General features: G+C 41.9%; 1 protein-coding gene across 9 annotated transcripts in view; it reads right to left on the bottom strand.

The window, feature by feature from the left end:
• The window catches only part of LOC127000781 (C-type lectin 37Db-like), a 73284-nt gene that overhangs the window by 6218 nt on the left and 49566 nt on the right, over window positions 1-17500 (bottom strand). For 7 of the 9 annotated variants that reach the window (XM_050864818.1, XM_050864825.1, XM_050864819.1 and 4 more), the window contains one exon: window positions 16725-16833. In XM_050864818.1, the coding sequence (XP_050720775.1) occupies window positions 16725-16833 (109 nt within the window). Of the gene's footprint in view, window positions 1-6513; window positions 6623-16724; window positions 16834-17500 lie in introns of all 9 variants that reach the window. The other 2 variants (XM_050864822.1, XM_050864826.1) reach the window with 1 other exon arrangement.

Genomic DNA, 17500 nt, shown 5'->3' with positions numbered 1-17500 from the left:
GGAAGGATAAGGAAAGGTGGGGAAGGGCAGGGAAGGGTAGGGAAGGATAAGGAAGGATAAGGAAGGGTGGGGAAGGATAAGGAATTATAAGGAAGGGTGAGGAAGGATAAGGATAGGTGGGGAAGGATAAGGAAGGATAAGAAAGGGTAAGAAAGGATAAGGAAGGATAAGGAAGGGTAGGAAAGGATAAGGAAGGGTAGGGAAGGATAAGGAAGGATAAGGAAGGGTAGGGAAGGATAAGGAAGGGTGGGGAAGGATAAGGAAGGGTAGGGAAGGATAAGGAAGGATAAGGAAGGGTGGGGGAAGGATAAGCAAGGGTAGGTACGGATAAGGACGGGAGGGCAAGGATAAGGAAGGGTGGGGAAGGATAAGGAAGGGTGGGGAAGGATAAGGAAGGATGGGGAAGGATAAGGAAGGGTGGGGAAGGGTAGGGAAGGATAAGGAAGGATAAGGAAGGGCAGGGAAGGGTAAGGAAGGATAAGGAAGGGTGGGGAAAGGTGGGGAAGGGTATGGAAGGATAAGGAAGGGTGGGGAGGGGTGGGGAAGTATAAGGAAGGATAAGGAAGGGCGGGGAAGGGTGGGAAAGGGTAGGGAAGGATAAGGAAGGATAAGGAAGGGTGGGGAAGGGGAAGGAAGGATAAGAAAGGATGAGGAAGGGTGGGGAAGGGTAGGGAAGGATAAGGAAGGATAAGGAAGGGTGGGGAAGGGTAGGGAAGGATAAGGAAGGATAAGGAAGGATGGGAAAGTGTAAGGAAGGATAAGGAAGGATAAGGAAGGGTGGGGAAGGGTAGGGAAGGATAAGGAAGGGTGGGGATGGGTAAAGAAGGATAAGGAAGGGTAGGGAAGGATAAGGAAGGGTGGGGAAGGGTAGGGAAGGATAAGGAAGGATAAGGAAGGGTGGGGAAGGTTAAGGATGGGTATGGATGGATAAGGAACGTCAGGGAAGGATAAGGAAGGGTGGGGTAGGGTAGGGAAGGATAAAGAAGGATAAAGAAGGATAAGGAAGGGTGGGGAAGGGTAGGGAAGGATAAGGAAGGATAAAGAAGAGTGGGGAAGGGCAGGGAAGGGTAGGGAAGGATAAGGAAGGGCAGGGAAGGGTAGGGAAGGATAAGGAAGGGTGGGGAAGGGCAGGGAAGGGTAGGGAAGGATAAGGAAGGATAGGGAAGGGCAGGGAAGGGTAGGGAAGGATAAGGAAAGGTGGGGAAGGGCAGGGAAGGATAAGGAAGGATAAGGAAGGGTGGGGAAGGGCAGTTAAGGGTAGGGAAGGATAAGGAAGGGTGGGGAAGGATAGGGAAGGGTAGAGAAGGATAAGGAAGGATAAGAAAGTGTGGGGAAGGATAAGGAAGGGTGGGGAAGGGCAGGGAAGGGTAGGGAAGGATAAGGAAGGATAAGGAAGGGTGGGGAAGGATAAGGAAGGGTAGGGAAGGATAAGGAAGGGTAGGGAAGGATAAGGAAGGGTGGGGAAGGGCAGGCAAGGGTAGGGAAGGATAAGGAAGGATAAGGAAGGGTGGGGAAGGATAAGGAAGGGTAGGGAAGGGTAGGGAAGGATAAGGAAGGGTGGGGAAGGATAAGGAAGGGTGGGGAAGGGCAGGCAAGGGTAGGGAAGGATAAGGAAGGATAAGGTATAGTGCAGTGGCAACAGGGCTGAAAAATTACATAACCCCTCCACCCGGTAGAACAAAACCAAACCTGTTTTAAATGAAGGGTATGGATGTCTTTTAACATATTATGGGGTTTGTACTAAAATAAATTGCGTACAAGGGTATGAATTAACCCTTTGTTTGCGAAAATCTGGGAAATTTTTACAATTCATATTATATGCGCCTAAGTCAGTTCTGGGTATAAAATTCACAGAAACTCCTCATGTTTTCCTGGTTTTTATTCATGGTACATCTGGACAAATACAGTAATGCTAAAAAAGTACAGATTTGATACCTCAGATTCTCATTTTAACTCCTTATTATCCAAAATTAAGTGTTTTTAAAAGAATATAATTAACTTCCTTTTCTATTTTCTACTGACTGAATGGGCGCACCTTCATGAAATCTGCTCCTAAGAAGGATGTTGATATGCTTTCAAGGAATATTGTATGTTTAGGGAGCTAGAATGACAAAAATCTCTCATATCAAACCTTGATGCTCAAGCAGCCATAAAGGGTCATAATCCATATTTTCGTTACTTTCGGAAAGAGTAGGATAAATATGAGTGTTTACCAGTCTTTAATTTAAGAGTGTTACATTTATGTCTACTTTGTTGTTTTATGACAAATCTTGGAAAAAAAAAATCTGCCCAGACTGGTATTATTTATCGGTGATTTTTTCCATTATAACCTGCTAATCCTAGTCATCTCGCATAAAGATCCTTTGATTCCTCTCAGTGAATTTCATCCACAGCCAATTGCAAGTAAATAAATATTTAGAACGTTCAGATAACTATAGGATGTACCAATGACTACATTTTGAACTATGGTATATGGCATGTATTCCTGGCCCTTTTAAAAGACTCAAATTTGGTTTAGTCTTCTGCACTATTAACAACTCCTAACTGAACATTCGGACAGTCTTCACAAATACAAAGTTCAATGCATTTCAGCCCTGCATGAACACAAGTGCACCTACTACCATCTTTGCAGTTGCTTTCCTTGCATTGGCAGTACAGATGAGTCAGGTCTCTTACTTCAGCTGGGGCTGAATCCTGAGTGAACAATATAGGGTGTAGCCCAGACGAATCCTTGTACCAGCCAAAATCCTCAGGTTCACCAAGCTGTGGCTTAGGAAGATGACTATTACACCAGATGAGTGACTGGTACATGGCCCGTAAAGCATGCTGCTTAAAAGCATCATCAGTGGGGGGCAACTGGTTGGCTGGTTTATCAGTAGTTGTAGCAAGTTTGTAGCGAAGTTCATTAAGGGTCTTGCACTTTCCGGCTTTCTTGCCATACATGAGCAAGACAAATTCTGTAGCTTCAGCTAACCAACTCTCTGCTGGACTTTTGTAAAGCTTTGAACAGACTGACTCCGGCATATTCTGAAGAATGGTACATGCAGTTTTCTTTCCGATGCCAAAAATTGCGTTTGTAGAGTCACATCCTGTAATGGCGTGAACAGATGGGAGACTCTGACATGTGGCTTTACCCAACTCTGATGCCAGAGAGTGAACAGGGATAAACCGCTCTCTAGTAACATATTTGCCGGCATGGCCAGCATGCATGAAAACTTCATCAGTCAGCAACCCTAGGCTCATATAATAGAGCAGGATCACTAGAACGTCAGTGTCATCACACCGTACGATAGTACGCAGATACTGTGACTTCACGCCCACTGCGTGCAATACCATCCTAGTATCTGCTTCTTCTTGGTCACTGAACTGTTCTGCTAGCTCTTTTATACCCTGACATGAGACTCTGACCACAGTTTCCCCATCTCGAAAACCCCCAGCAATGACAACTGACTTGTCTGTCGGAATGCGGTCCACGATCTCCATCAAGTATGAACTGACAAATTCTACAAGTGCAGGTTTGTTCCCTGCCCCTTTCAAGAACTGTCTGAAGCTTGGCACAGTTCTGTTGCCGACGATTAGATGGGTTTGACTGGCACTAACTGCTGCTCCACGGCGCTCTCGTTCATCTAACTTTATTGATGAAGGGCGATCATATCTGTCAAAAACGATTATGACTTCTCCAGCTTGATAAACTGGGTTCTTTAAAAGCCTAATCAATTGTTTGGCAATGATTTCTGCCAAGTCGTTGAAGGTTTTGAAGAAATTCTCATTTAAAGTTTGAATTAGTGCCATACCATCAATTATGTAGGCCGCAGTAGATTCTTCACTCCCAAGTAATACTGGCAACTCCACTATCTCATCAGATACTGATTCAAGCTTCTTTGCCAACTCTGACTTATCTGTCTTTCTTATAGCTCCATCGTCATGAAAGAGGGATGGGGGAACTGCAGCAAGCTCATATGACAGGACCCTTTGAAGATCAACATCTCTGTTCTTGGAAACAGCAAGTAGGCGTCTGAACAGCACTTCAGTGTCAATGGTTATTTTCTTCTCTTTGTCATTGGTCATATGCTTCTTCATGTCAGCAAAGGTGAGGGCAGGTTTCTTTGGAATCGCATCCCCAAAACTCTTGCTCTGCTCAACCAATCGTTCCTTGATGAACTGTTCAAAAGCAACTTTCCCCTTCTCTGGCAAGGATCTGAGGGATTCCTCAACTGGTTTTGAAGCTATTCTGCCACTCACGATATTGAACAGTCCTTGAGTCACTTCCTTCAGATTGAATGGGTCCTGGCAGTGGTTTTGGATGTATTCATACACTCTGGAAACGTCCTCAGTATCTCTTAGTATTCTAGCCTTCCCCAACTCACTATGTTCTTTTCTGCCGTGTTTGGTGCTGCATAGTTCCTTGAAAGTCTCGCAATACTCCCCTGTCACATGCCTAGTAAGTAGCCAGCGGAGGAGAGCACTTTTCCGCAGTGTGAACCCTATGACACCTCCGTCGCTTTTGGCTTCCCTATTTATAGTCTGCTCAAGGGCCTGATCGGTTGGAACACAGTTGAAAGGAATGTCATCCTTCCTCCTGACTACAAATCCCCCACTGAGAAGATGGTGATAGCTGATTGGATGATTATGCTCCAGCATCTTCATGTCCAGCACATAGACAGGGGTGTATCTAGCATAATTTATCCTGCCTGCCAGATGAAAATAGGGCACAGTTTCAAGAACTGCATCGAGATGTAGTAGGAAGTCACCCTCTCTGTCAGCCCTCAGTAGTCGAAGAAGCACTGACACAGCCTCAAGAAAACTATTCCAGTAAGCAAATGTGCTGGACTGATCACTGCCCTCTTTCTTGAACATGGATAGTGTGTCTGACACAGGTGGCAGACGATTTGCAATCTCTGTGCATTTAACTTTAATTAATGCCGAATCACCCACTTGGAAAGAAGCCTCAAGGTCACCAATGAGACTAATTGTTTCATCATCAACCCATGGCAATTCATTGTCACTGGCATATGTCTCTGCTGCAGACAAGAAACAGTGCATCATGGCTTCATATGCAATCTTCAAGCCACGAACTGCACGAGCATACATGTGTTCCTCTATAGTATCAAGAACAATTCAACAAAATCTAGATAACAAAATTCATTAAATAATAAAGACTGGGTAAAGTTTTAAATATACTAACCCATTCAAGGACTAAGGGGGTAGAATAATTAAATGGCAGCATATTACTAACGAAAATAACCGGATCAGCTAATCAGAATCCCTACATGACATTTTTCCATATTCTAAACCTTGAATATCAGTAGTTTTCAGCAAACATGAAAAAAACCCAGTTTTTAGTGAATTTCGGTATGGTGGTAATAAACGATTACTATGATTTTTTTATATCATTTTAGCTCCCTAAACACCACATATTTCATGAAAGCACATCAACATCCTTCTTAGGAGCAGTTTTCATGAAGGTGCGCCCATTCAGTCAGTAGAAAATAGAAAAGGAAGTTAATTATATTCTTTTAAAAACACTTAATTTTGGATAATAAGGAGTTAAAATGAGAATCTGAGGTATCAAATCTGTACTTTTTTAGCATTACTGTATTTGTCCAGATGTACCATGAATAAAAACCAGGAAAACATGAGGAGTTTCTGTGAATTTCATACCCAGAACTGACTTAGGCGCATATAACATGAATTGTAAAAATTTCCCAGATTTTCGCAAACAAAGGGTTAATTCATACCCTTGTACGCAATTTATTTTAGTACAAACCCCATAATATGTTAAAAGACATCCATACCCTTCATTTAAAACAGGTTTGGTTTTGTTCTACCGGGTGGAGGGGTATCTCGTTAAATATGGCTCTTTTTCAGGTCTTGCCGCTGTACTAGTAGGGTGGAGAAGGGTAGGGAAGGGTATGGAAGGGTAGGGAAGGATAAGGAAGGATAAGGAAGGATTAGGAAGGATAAAAAGGATAAGGAAGGACAGGGAAGGGCAGGAAAGGGTAGGGAAGGGTAGGGAAGGGTGGGGAAGGGTGGGGAAGGGTAGGGAAGGGTGGGGCAGGGTGGGTGTCCTTACCAGCATCCTTGATATAATTCTCTATCCTCGTGTTCTTGTAGAGGCAGAAGATAAAGATGGGATGGTATACGGGTAAGGATAGGGAAGGGGAAGGGTAGGGAAGGGTAGGGAAGGGTAGGGAAGGGTAGGGGTGGGTGGGTGTGTCCTTACCAGCATCCTTGATATAATTCTCTATCCTGATGTTCTTGTAGAGGCAGAAGATAAAGATGGGATGGTATACGGGTAAGGATAGGGAAGGGGAAGGGTAGGGAAGGGTAGGGAAGGGTAGGGGTGGGTGGGTGTGTCCTTACCAGCGTCCTTGATATAATTCTCTATCCTGATGTTCTTGTAGAGGCAGAAGATAAAGATGGGATGGTATACGGGTAAGGATAGGGAAGGGGAAGGGTAGGGAAGGGTAGGGAAGGGTAGGGAAGGGTAGGGGTGGGTGGGTGTGTCCTTACCAGCGTCCTTGATATAATTCTCTATCCTCGTGTTCTCCCTCAGGCTCTCAACGGACGCGAGGTGCATGCCGTGAAAGCGACAGTACTGGAGCGCCTTGAACCAGTTGGCCTGAAAGTCGGCAACCCGCGCCCGAGAGTTATTAGCACCACCACCACCATCACAATCATCACCACCTCCTCCTCCTCCTCCTTTAATAACATGCTGCCTTTCTTTATTATTTTTTTTACATGCGTTTCCTTCCTTCCTTTGTTTCCTCCTTCCTTCCTTCCTTTCCTACTCTTCGCCAATCACAGCCATTAGCAATTTTTTTTGATTATTTACTTTATTTATTCAGTATTTTATTTATTTATCTGTTTAGTTTTCGTTTCACATGCTTGGCGAGTGTGTTGCGTGCGTGCGTGCGTGCGTGTCTAAGTGTTGCATGGCAGGTGTTTGAAATGTGTTAGTGTTGCTTGGAGTGTTGCGAGGAAGACTGCAACACAAAACATTACGAAAAAACAACAAAAACAAACAAAGAAACACACACACATATCAGTTCTCTCAAGTCTATTCATTATTTGTTTGTTTTTGTTGTTTTTTGTTTTGAGGTTTTAGTAAGTTTTTTTTTTTTATATATTTAAGTGAAAGGTTTGTGGCGTTAACCCTTGAGAGAGAAAGGACCAACAGGAGTAATAGTGGTAAGGGTCAGGAAGGTCAGGTCAGGTCGCGCTAGGTCAAAGTGCTGAGAGGTCAAAGCCAATGTCTGAGTGCTAAGGGGTCAGGAAGGTCAGGTCAGGTCACGCTAGGTCAAAGTGCTGAGAGGTCAAAGCCAATGTCTGAGTGCTAAGGGGTCAGGAAGGTCAGGTCAGGTCACGCTAGGTCAAAGTGTTAAGAGGTCAAAGCCAATGTCTGAGTGCTAAGGGGTCAGGAAGGTCAGGTCAGGTCACGCTAGGTCAAAGTGCTAAGAGGTCAAAGCCAATGTCTGAGTGCTAAGGGGTCAGGAAGGTCAGGTCAGGTCAAAGTGCTGAGGGGTCAAAGCCAATGTCTGAGCGCTAAGGGGTCAGGAGGGTCAGGTCAGGTCACGCGTTTTTCAGGGTCAAGGGTCGTAACGCTGCACTGGTTTCGTTCCTGTTAATGTCATACTAATGTCATATTTTTTCATTAACGAACATCTTTTACCAATGTATTTTGCACGATTTTATTCGAAGATCTGTTACGAATGTATTTCACGAACATCTTTCATGCGAACATATCTTCCCTTAATTAAATGTCAATCTTTTTTTATCTATCTATATATCTATCTATATCTATCTGTCTATCTATGTACCAACTTATAAAAACAGTAGACCAATGTAGGCTTTCTTTTAAGTTTCTCTATCCATAGTTTTTACGAACAAATCTTCCCTTAATTAAATATCAATCTTTTTATCTATCTATCTATCTCTATCTGTCTATCTATGTACCAACTTATAAAAATAGTAGACCAATCTAGGCTTTCTTTTAATCATCTCTACCCAAACGTTTTCAAATTATCTTTATTTTTTTATTTTTACTCAAAGATGTACACATTCAAATTACTTCATTGACTGTTTGATTTGTTTTTGATTACTTTCATTTTAACTTGATTTGTTTGACTGATTGGAGTTGACGCCTTTTCAATACTATATCAAGCTGCTACATCAACACGCAACAAAAAAAACAATGAGTAAACAGATTAAAAACAAACGAGAATGAAATAGTTTGCTTGAGTTTTGCGTTACTTTATTGCTATTTATTACTGTTTCACGTAACTGACTGCTCTTTCGGCCACCTCTTCGGATTCTTAACAGGAGCAGCGAGTAGCGGGCTTTATTTTACTGTTTCCTTTTTGTTGTGCCCTTGTGCTGTCTCCTTGCGTGTAAGAAAAAATAAAAATAAGATAAAAATACACCGTTATTGCTTTCATTTAGTTTCAGAATCAACATTTCAAAACACTCTGGTATGCATGGCTACCCTCGACACGCAAAATGCTAAGCCAGGTCATCTGTTGTTTAGGGAATGCACGTTTCAATAGACTGCCGCACTCGTGACCGGCGGTGTGCAGATGCTAACGAGGTACTCTCTTTTGTATAAATAAGCGTTTTAGATTGTTTATGCTCGCCGGTACTGTTATGACGCGGAATGGAAAATCGAGAATAATGTGTTGACGAGAATTATACGTTTGAAAACAGGAATATTTGCAAGCATTGTTATTATCATCATTATTATTATTTTGCTTATTTTGTTTATTTTATTACTGCGGAGAATGCTAAAATGACCAATCTGTTATGAGAAATAAGCGTTTGATAAGTTACATTTGTCATTATTATTATTATTAATATTATTATTATTATTATCATTATTATTATGGTGAAGTGTGTATTCTGTTTTTTTGAGATATACACATTATAAAACGCACTTATATTCACTTACTTTTTAACTTTTTTGACACGGAAAAAAAAACTTGATCTTTTGAGAATAGACGGCTTTTTAGAGGATAGAGCTATTTAAACAATGCTTTATAGAGAACATGCAGTTTTTTAGAGTATATACAGTTATTTAATCATGCAGCTTTTTAGAGAACACACAGCCTTTCAGAGAACACAGAACTCCCTAGAGGGCAAACATACAGCAGCTTTTAGAGAACATATAGAACAGCTCTTTAGAGATCATAACAGACTTTTAAAGAACAAGGAGAAGAGCTTTTTTTTAGAACATAACAGCTTTTTAGAGAACAAGAAAGCTTTTTAGAGAGTGCATGGGGAGGCTGAGTGGTTAGCGTGACGGCGCCGCGTCCAGGGCGATGTGGGTTCGCGTCCCGCCCGGTTCCACAAGCTGGGATTTTTCAGTCACCGCCGAGTGGCCACAGACTACCCACATGCTGTCCTGAAGACCGCCTGTCAACCTGGACTCTACATTCTCTCTCTAAAAGAGCCAAATGAGACAAGCAAGATGGAGCCACTATAAACACTTGCCTGCGCCATAACGGGCTGGGGCCGACCATCAAGCCCCACCAATAAAGCCTACCCCAAACATAGACGAAAACGCAAAAAACAACAAAAATCAACAACAGGCTTTTGGATAACATCCATACCCTTCTTAGAGAGCAAACATCTTTTTACGAGCAGAACAACTTTTCCATGAACATAAAAAAACAACAACGCTATTATCTTTTCATAAGGAACAAACGCATAAAGAACATATATACAGTTCTTCATAAGGAACAGACATATATACAGGAACAATTTCTTTTTTCATTTTTTTACGAGGAACATAATGTACTTTTCCTGTGCACTGTTCACCTCTCCGCCAGCACCACCAAGCAACCAATAAATATGTATAACGCAGCGCCGAAGCAGGACATTAAGAGTCGTATTCTTAAACATTTCAACGCCTAAGTCCACACACATTTGACAAGGCTATCGTAGGAGTTTTGGGCATTTCCAGGGGGTGGCTTATGGCCCTGGTGGTAGTTTGACCCTTCCTCTGTATCCTCAACCTAAATAGAACACTCACGAGGACCCGACTGACCTCCTTTCTGGCCTTTGAAAATAGTTGATGTGAGGCGTGGAAGCGTCTGATAACACTTGCCTTACAGTTCATCGCCCCTGTGCACAAATCCATTACCATAGTTGTTGTGCGCGTTGATAATATTATGAGCAATGGACGTCAGGCGGGAATTCATTGATAGTCATATATTATATAAATTGGGTCACCGCTCCCTTCTGTCCCGGGCGGCGAAAAATTGTATTAGAGGAGCTGATTTTGTTGTTTGGCAAATAATATTAGTGGAGTTTGTTTTACGCATTTATTATTAATACTATTACTGGAATATGGATCAGCAGAAATTACTCTAGAATGTCCTCACTCCAGCATGGTGATCTTAACTTGCAAGAATAATTATGAGTGGAGTTTGTTTTAAGTAATCTTCTTATAATTCATTACTGGAAATGGATCAACAGAAATTACTCTAGAATGTCCTCACTCAAAGACGGTGATTTTAACTTGCAAGAATAATTATGAGTGGAGTTTGTTTTAAGTAATCTTCTTATAATTTATTACTGGAAATGGATCAACAGAAATTACTCTAGAATGCCCTCACTCAAAGACGGTGATTTTAACTTGCAAGAATAATTATGAGTGGAGTTTATGTTTTAAGCATTTTTTTTCTTATTATTACTGGAAATTGAGCAGCAGAAATTACTCTAGAATGTTCTCACTCAAACATGGTGATTTATTTTATTTTATTTGCAAGATTAATTATGACTGGAGTTTATGTTTTAAGTAATGTTTTTCTTATTATTACTGGAAATGACTCACCAGAAATTACTCTTAAAATGTCCTCACTCAAACATGGTGATTTATTTTTTTTTATTTGCAAGATTAATTATGACTGGAGTTTATGTTTTAAGTAATGTTTTTCTTATTATTACTGGAAATGAATCACCAGAAATTACTCTTAAAATGTCCTCACTCAAACATGGTGACTTATTTGATTTTATTTGCAAGACGAATGGATTGATGTTGCGGCGATTCTACTTTTGTTTTCCTCGTTTTTACCTCAGTGCAAGTTTTTTTTCTCGTTTCGTAGGTTATTTTTAATTTTTCCTTTTTTTTATCACTTTTTCTTTCCTTCATTTCTTTCCTCTTCTTCCTTTGCTTCACTCTCTCTATCCCTTCCTTTCTCTGATACGCTTTTTTTTCATTCATTTTTTAAATTTTTTTTGCTCACGCTTTTCCTTTCCTTCATTTCTCTCCTCTTCTTCCTTTACTTCGTTTCTCTCCTCTTCTTCCTTTGCTTCACTCTCTCTCCCTTCCTTTCTTTGATACGCTTTTCTTCATTCGTTTGTCATTTTCTTTTTTTTCGTATCTTTTCTTCCTTTTGTAATTTTTTTCCCTACATTTGTCCTTCCCTTTTTCAATTCGTTTAAATTTGCCGCGTGATCAGACATGTTGGTGATTTTCTTTTCGTTTCTCTTTCATTATCATTATCATTATTTTCTCTCCGTTTTCTTTTTTAATTTGCTCGATGGATGATGGTGTTGGTTATTATATCTTTTCTCCTTATTTCTTTTAATTTTCCCGATGACCAGAAACTAACCCCGATTATTATTATTATTATTATTATTATTATTATTATTTTCCTACCGTTTTTTTTTAAATTTGCCCGATGGATGATGATTTTTTTCTTTCTCTCTTTTTTCTTTCGTTATATCGTTTAACCTTGCTTTTATTTTCTCTTTTTTACTTTCCTTTCTTTTTGTTTTTTCTCGTTTTTTTCTCGTTTTTTCTCGTTTTTTCTTTCATCATCTCGTTTAATCATGCTTTTATTTTCTCTTTACTTTCCTTTCTTTTTGTTTTTTTCTCGTTTTTTTCTCGTTTTCTCCTTTTTTCTTTCATCATCTCGTTTAATCATGCTTTTATTTTCTCTTTTTACTTTCCTTTCTTTTTGTTTTTTCTCGTTTTTTTCTCGTTTTTTTTCCATCATCTCGTTTAACTGCTTTTTTTCCTCTTTTTAACTTTCCTTCCTTTTTACTTTCCTTCCTTCCGTTGGTGACTTTATTTTCTCTCTTTTCTTCCATTGTCTCTCTTTACCTTCATCATCAATTATTACCCCGATTATTATTATTATTTTCTTTATTTTCTTCCCGTTATTCAATTTGCCTGATGGATAATGTTCTTCTTTTCTCCCTTTCTCTTTTTTTCTTTCATTATCTCGTTTGATCATGATTTTATTCTCTTTTTTTTACTTTCCTTCCTTTTTACTTTACTTCCTTCCGTTGGTGACATTATTTTCCGTCTTTTCTTTCATCATTTTCATTATTTTCCTTTCGTTTTTTTAAATTTGCCAGATGGATAATGTTTTCCTTTCTTCCTTTTTCTTTTTTTCTTTCATCATCTCGTTTAATCATGCTTTTATTTTCTCTTTACTTTCCTTTCTTTTTGTTTTTTCTTGTTTTTTCTCGTTTTCTCTTTTTTTCTTTCATCATCTCGTTTAATCATGCTTTTATTTTCTCTGTTTTACTTTCCTTCCTTCCGTTGGTGACTCTATTTTCCCTTTTTTCTTTTATTCTCTCCTTACCTTCATTATCATTTACCTTCATTATTTTTTTTCTCTCCGTTATTCAATTTGCCCGACGGATAATGTTTTTCTTTTCTTTCTCTCATTTCTTTCATTAACAGAAACTGCCTCGGCTGTTATCGATGGCGTCCTCCCAAGGGAATTGATGGCGACCTTCCCTTCATTAATCCACGCCTTGACTCGACACACCGGTGATAAATCATACCTTCATCTACCCCTGACGACGGCCGGTGTTGATAGCATAGTCCTTCATCAATTCTCTCTCTCTCTCTCTCTCTCTCTCTCTCTCTCTCTCTCTCTATTTATCTTCTTAATTCTTCTTTTTTATCTCCGCTTTCATCTCTTTCTCTCTTTCTCTCTCTTTCTATCTATCTATATATCCATTTCTCTTTTTTTCTTCCTTTTCTTTCCTCTCTTCTCTTCTTTCATCTCTTTCTTCATGTCTTTCTTTTTTTTCTCTTCTTTCTTCTCCTTTTAATCACTCTCTCTGTCTCTCTCTCATCAATGTGACTCCATTCACTGTATTGGCCAATGTATTTTTACTTAATCAAACGTTGTATCGGTGATGTTTTTTATTTTATTTATTTTTCTACTTTCATTGTAACGTGATGTATTGGGGGTGTTTTTTTTTTTTTTTTCCCTTTGTGTCACGTGATGAAAGATTGCACTGTCTGTTTGCTTTTACCGGTATTAAACATGTCTCGTACGTGAAATGTCGAGTGTATTCATTGTATTTTTTGACGTAACTCAATTTCTTCTTGATACACAGCTGCGTTATAAATATTAAATTCAGCACTCAGAATAACGTAACTCCCCCCCACCACACACACACACACACACACACACACAAGCAGTAGCATTTTAATACGCCAACAAATAGCTGTGTATGTGTGGGTGTGCGTGTGCGTGTGCGTGTGTGTGTGTGTGTGTGTGTGTGTGTGTGTCAGTGCATAAGTGTTAATTTAATATACGCACAATTACGCTGTCAAACGAGTAAAATTGCGCCATTTTTCGTACTACGGACTAATCTCTTAGCGCAATTTGTTACTCATGCGGCCAGAATTGAACGCTTTGTGGGCGTGGGTGAGGGGGCAAGGGAGGTGAAGGGGGAGGAGGGATGGGAAGAGAGAGGGGAGGAGGTATGGGAGGAAGAAGGGGGAGAGGGGTGAGGGTAAGGATGGGGCAGAGGACGGGGAAGAGAGGGTGGGGTGGGGAGGGATTGGGGAGGAAGAAGGGGAAAGAGAAGAGGGGGAGGACTTGGGAAGAGAGTAAAGAAGAGGGTGAGGGGGAGGAGGGATGGGGCGGAGGAAGGGGAAGAGAAGGGGTGGGGAGGAATTGAGAGGAAGAAGAGGGAAAGAGAAGAGAGGGGGAGGAGGGATAAGGCGGAGGAACGGGAAGAGAAGGGTGGGTGGGGAAGGATTTGGGGAGGAAGAAGGGGAGAGAAGAGGGGGAAATGGACAGGTGGAGGAGGGAGGAAGAGTAGAGAAGGGGAGAGGGGAGGAGGGATGGGGCAGAGGACGGGGGAAGAGATGGGGTGGGGTGGGGAAGAATAGGGGAGGAAGAAGGGGAAAGAGAAGAGAGGGGAGGATGGATACGGGAAGGGAGGAAGAGAGGGTGAGGGGGGAGGGGGGAAGAGAGGGGGTGGGGAGGGGGAGAAAGAAGGGGGAAAGAGAAGAGAGGGGGGAGGATGGATACGGTGGAGGGGAGGGAAGAGAGGGGTGAGGGGAGGAGGAGGGAAGAAAGGGGTGGGGAGGGGAAGGATGGGGAGAAAGAAGGGGGAAAGAGAAGAGAGGGGGGAGGATGGATACGGAAGGAAGGGAAGAGAGGGGGTGAGGGGGAGGACGGGGGAAGAGATGGGGTGGGGTGGGGAAGAATAGGGGAGGAAGAAGGGGGAAAGAGAAGAGAGGGGGGAGGATGGATACGGCGGAAGGGAGGAAAGAGAGGGGGTGAGGGGGGAGGAGGGGGGGAGAGGGGGTGGGGAGGGGAAGAATGGGGGAGGAAGAAGGGGGAAAGAGAAGAGAGGGGGGAGGATGGATACGGTGGAGGGGAGGGAAGAGAGGGGGTGAAGGGGGAGGAGGGGGAAGAAAAGGGGTGGGGAGGGGAAGGATGGGGGAGGAAGAAGGGGGAAAGAAAAGAGAGGGGGGAGGATGGATACGGCGGAAGGAAGGGAAGAGAGGGGGTGAGGGGGAGGAGGAGGGGAAGAGAGGGGGTGGGGAGGGGAAGAATGGGGAGAAAGAAGGGGAAAGAGAAGGGGGTGAGGTGGGAAGGAGGGGGATGAAGGGATGAACGTGTGAAGATTAATTATCTGAAGCAGCTTGAAAAAAATAAGTGAATAAATAAAAAAAAATACATAATGCAAGTTACGAAAATAAGGGAAAAAAACAGGAGGAATGAAAGGGAATGGATGAGGAAGTCAATGAATGAATGAATGAATACGAGTGTGAAGATGAATGATTTAGAAGCGACGGAATTACATTAAGTGAATAGATAAAAAAAAATTATATAATGCAAGTTACGAAATTTAGGAAAAGAAACTGAAGAGGAGTGAAAGTGAATGACTGACTGAGTGAATGAATCTGTGAATGAATGAGTGTGCAGATGAATAATTTTAGAAGCAAATGAATTAACTTAAGTGAATGTATGGAAAAAAATATTACACGTTACACAATAAAAAAAGCTGAGAATGAGTGAATGAGTGAATGAGTGGATGAGTGAATGAATGAATGAGTGAGTGAATGAATGTGAGTGAAGGAAAAAAATGATTCGACTGAATGGATAGACAAAAAATATTACACGTTACACAATAAACAAAACTGAGAATGAGTGAATGAGTGAATGAATGAATGAGTGAATGAATGAATGAATGAATGAATGCAAGTGAAGAAAAAAAAAATTTGAATCGATGGGATGAAATCAAATGAACAGATAAAAAAAAAATAAGTCACACATATATGAAAAAAAAAGTTGTGAATGAATGAATGAATGAATGAATGATCACGCCTGAAGATTAATTATTTAGAAGCGACGGGGTTTATAAATTAAGTCAACGGAAAAGAAAAAAAAAGAAAAGTTGAATAATTAATCGCCCGCCACCACCACCACCAACGCCACCACCACCACCACCACCACCACCACCGCTATCGTGTCAAAAACCGTGAAGGAAAGAAAATTAATCAGGGAAAAAATTAGTCAACGAGAATGAGCAAGATTGAACGGTAAAGTTTTAAACACGGGGATGAGGGAGGGGGGTGAGGGGGGATGGGGAAGGGAGGGAGGGAGAGGGAAAGATATAGATAGATAGACTAAGATAGATGGATAGATAGATAGGTTAAAGATAGACAGAAAATACAGACACACACATTAAGATAGCGGGCTACAATGAACGTACACACACACACACACACACACACACACACACACACACACACATACATACATACATACAAACAGGTGAACATGGAAGTAAGAACGTGCAGATTAACACTTTCAAAAACACGATTGAAAAAAAAAGAAGAAACGAGACAAACAAACAAACCAAGAGAAAGCAAATCGCCTCTGCAATACATACGAACGATGGACGAAACAAACGAATAAAAATAAATAAAATAAACAAATAAATAGATAAATAACTAGTAACATCATCATAAGTCTGACAAGGAAAAGTAGATTAAACCTTTTCTTTTAAATTCTTCTTCTTCTTCCTCTTCGTTTTCCCTCTTTACTGTGTGACGAGACAACCTGAGATGAAAAGGAGGAGGAGGAGAAGGAGGAGAAGGAGGAGGAGGAGGAAGAGGAGGAGGAGAAGGAAGAGGAGGAGGAGGAGGAGGAGGTGGAGGTAGAGGAGGAGAAAAAACAAACTGATTAGCTGCAAGACACAAGACACAAAATATTCGCTCCTTCTTCAGTGCCAAGGGAGGGTCGTTCAGCGCTAATCTCTGGACAAAAAAAAAAAAGGGGGGGGAAGAAAGTTAAAAGGAAAAAATATTAGAGAGACACACACGCACACACACACACACACACAAAAAGTAGAAGGCGGAGGGGGGGGGGGGGACAAACTGATTACACACAAGACGCAACACACAGACACTTCGCTCCTTGTTCAGCGTTAAGAGAAGGTCGTTCAGTGCTAACCTCGGTCCTGGATGTGTTGCTCCAGGAAGCGGTTCTCCCTCTCCGTCTCGATGCCCCCCAGGTGCATGCCGTGGAAGCGACAGTATTGCCACGCCTTGTACCAGTTGGCCTGCAAGGGTGGGTGTGCGTGAGGCGTGGCAGGGCGTGGGCGGTGGGGATGGGTGGTGGTGTGGGGCTAAGGTGGGTGTGGGTGAGGCATGAATGAGACGTGGGTGGGGGTGTAAGGCGGTGGTGGGCGGTGGTGGGCGTGGTGGAGTAAGGAAGTGAGAGAGAAGAATGGTGTGAAGGTAAAATTGGAGGCATTTCACTATAGCAGCGCGTGGCCTCGGTGCTCATCTCCGTTACACTGGCTGGTTTGTTATGAGAATGCGTTGGGGGAATGGGTTTTTGTGTTGGCTACAGTGGGTTTTCTAGAGGCGAGCGTGTTGGTAGTGGGTGCGTGTGGGTGTGTATATGGGATTGCGTTAGGGTGTGGTGAGGCGGTGGGGAAGGAAAAAAATGTGATATGAGAATTGGAAATGTTTTTTGTTGTTTTTTGTTGTTTTCTAGAGGCGAGCGTGTTGGTAGTGGGTGCGTGTGGGTGTGTATATGGGATTGCGTTAGGGTGTGGTGAGGAAGAGGGGAAGGAAAAAAAATGTGATATGATTATTGGGAATGTTTTTTGTTGTTTTTTGTTGTTTTCTAGAGGCGAGCGTGTTGGTAGTGGGTGCGTGTGGGCGTGTATATGGGATTGCGTTAGGGTGTGGTGAGGAGGAGGGGAAGGAAAAAAGATGTGA

The sequence above is a fragment of the Eriocheir sinensis genome, chromosome 19 (assembly GCF_024679095.1).
Source record: "Eriocheir sinensis breed Jianghai 21 chromosome 19, ASM2467909v1, whole genome shotgun sequence".
In the NCBI taxonomy this organism is placed as follows: domain Eukaryota; kingdom Metazoa; phylum Arthropoda; class Malacostraca; order Decapoda; family Varunidae; genus Eriocheir; species Eriocheir sinensis.
The sequence above is the reverse complement of the archived record's forward strand: the minus strand, read 5'-3'. Positions and strand labels throughout refer to the sequence as shown.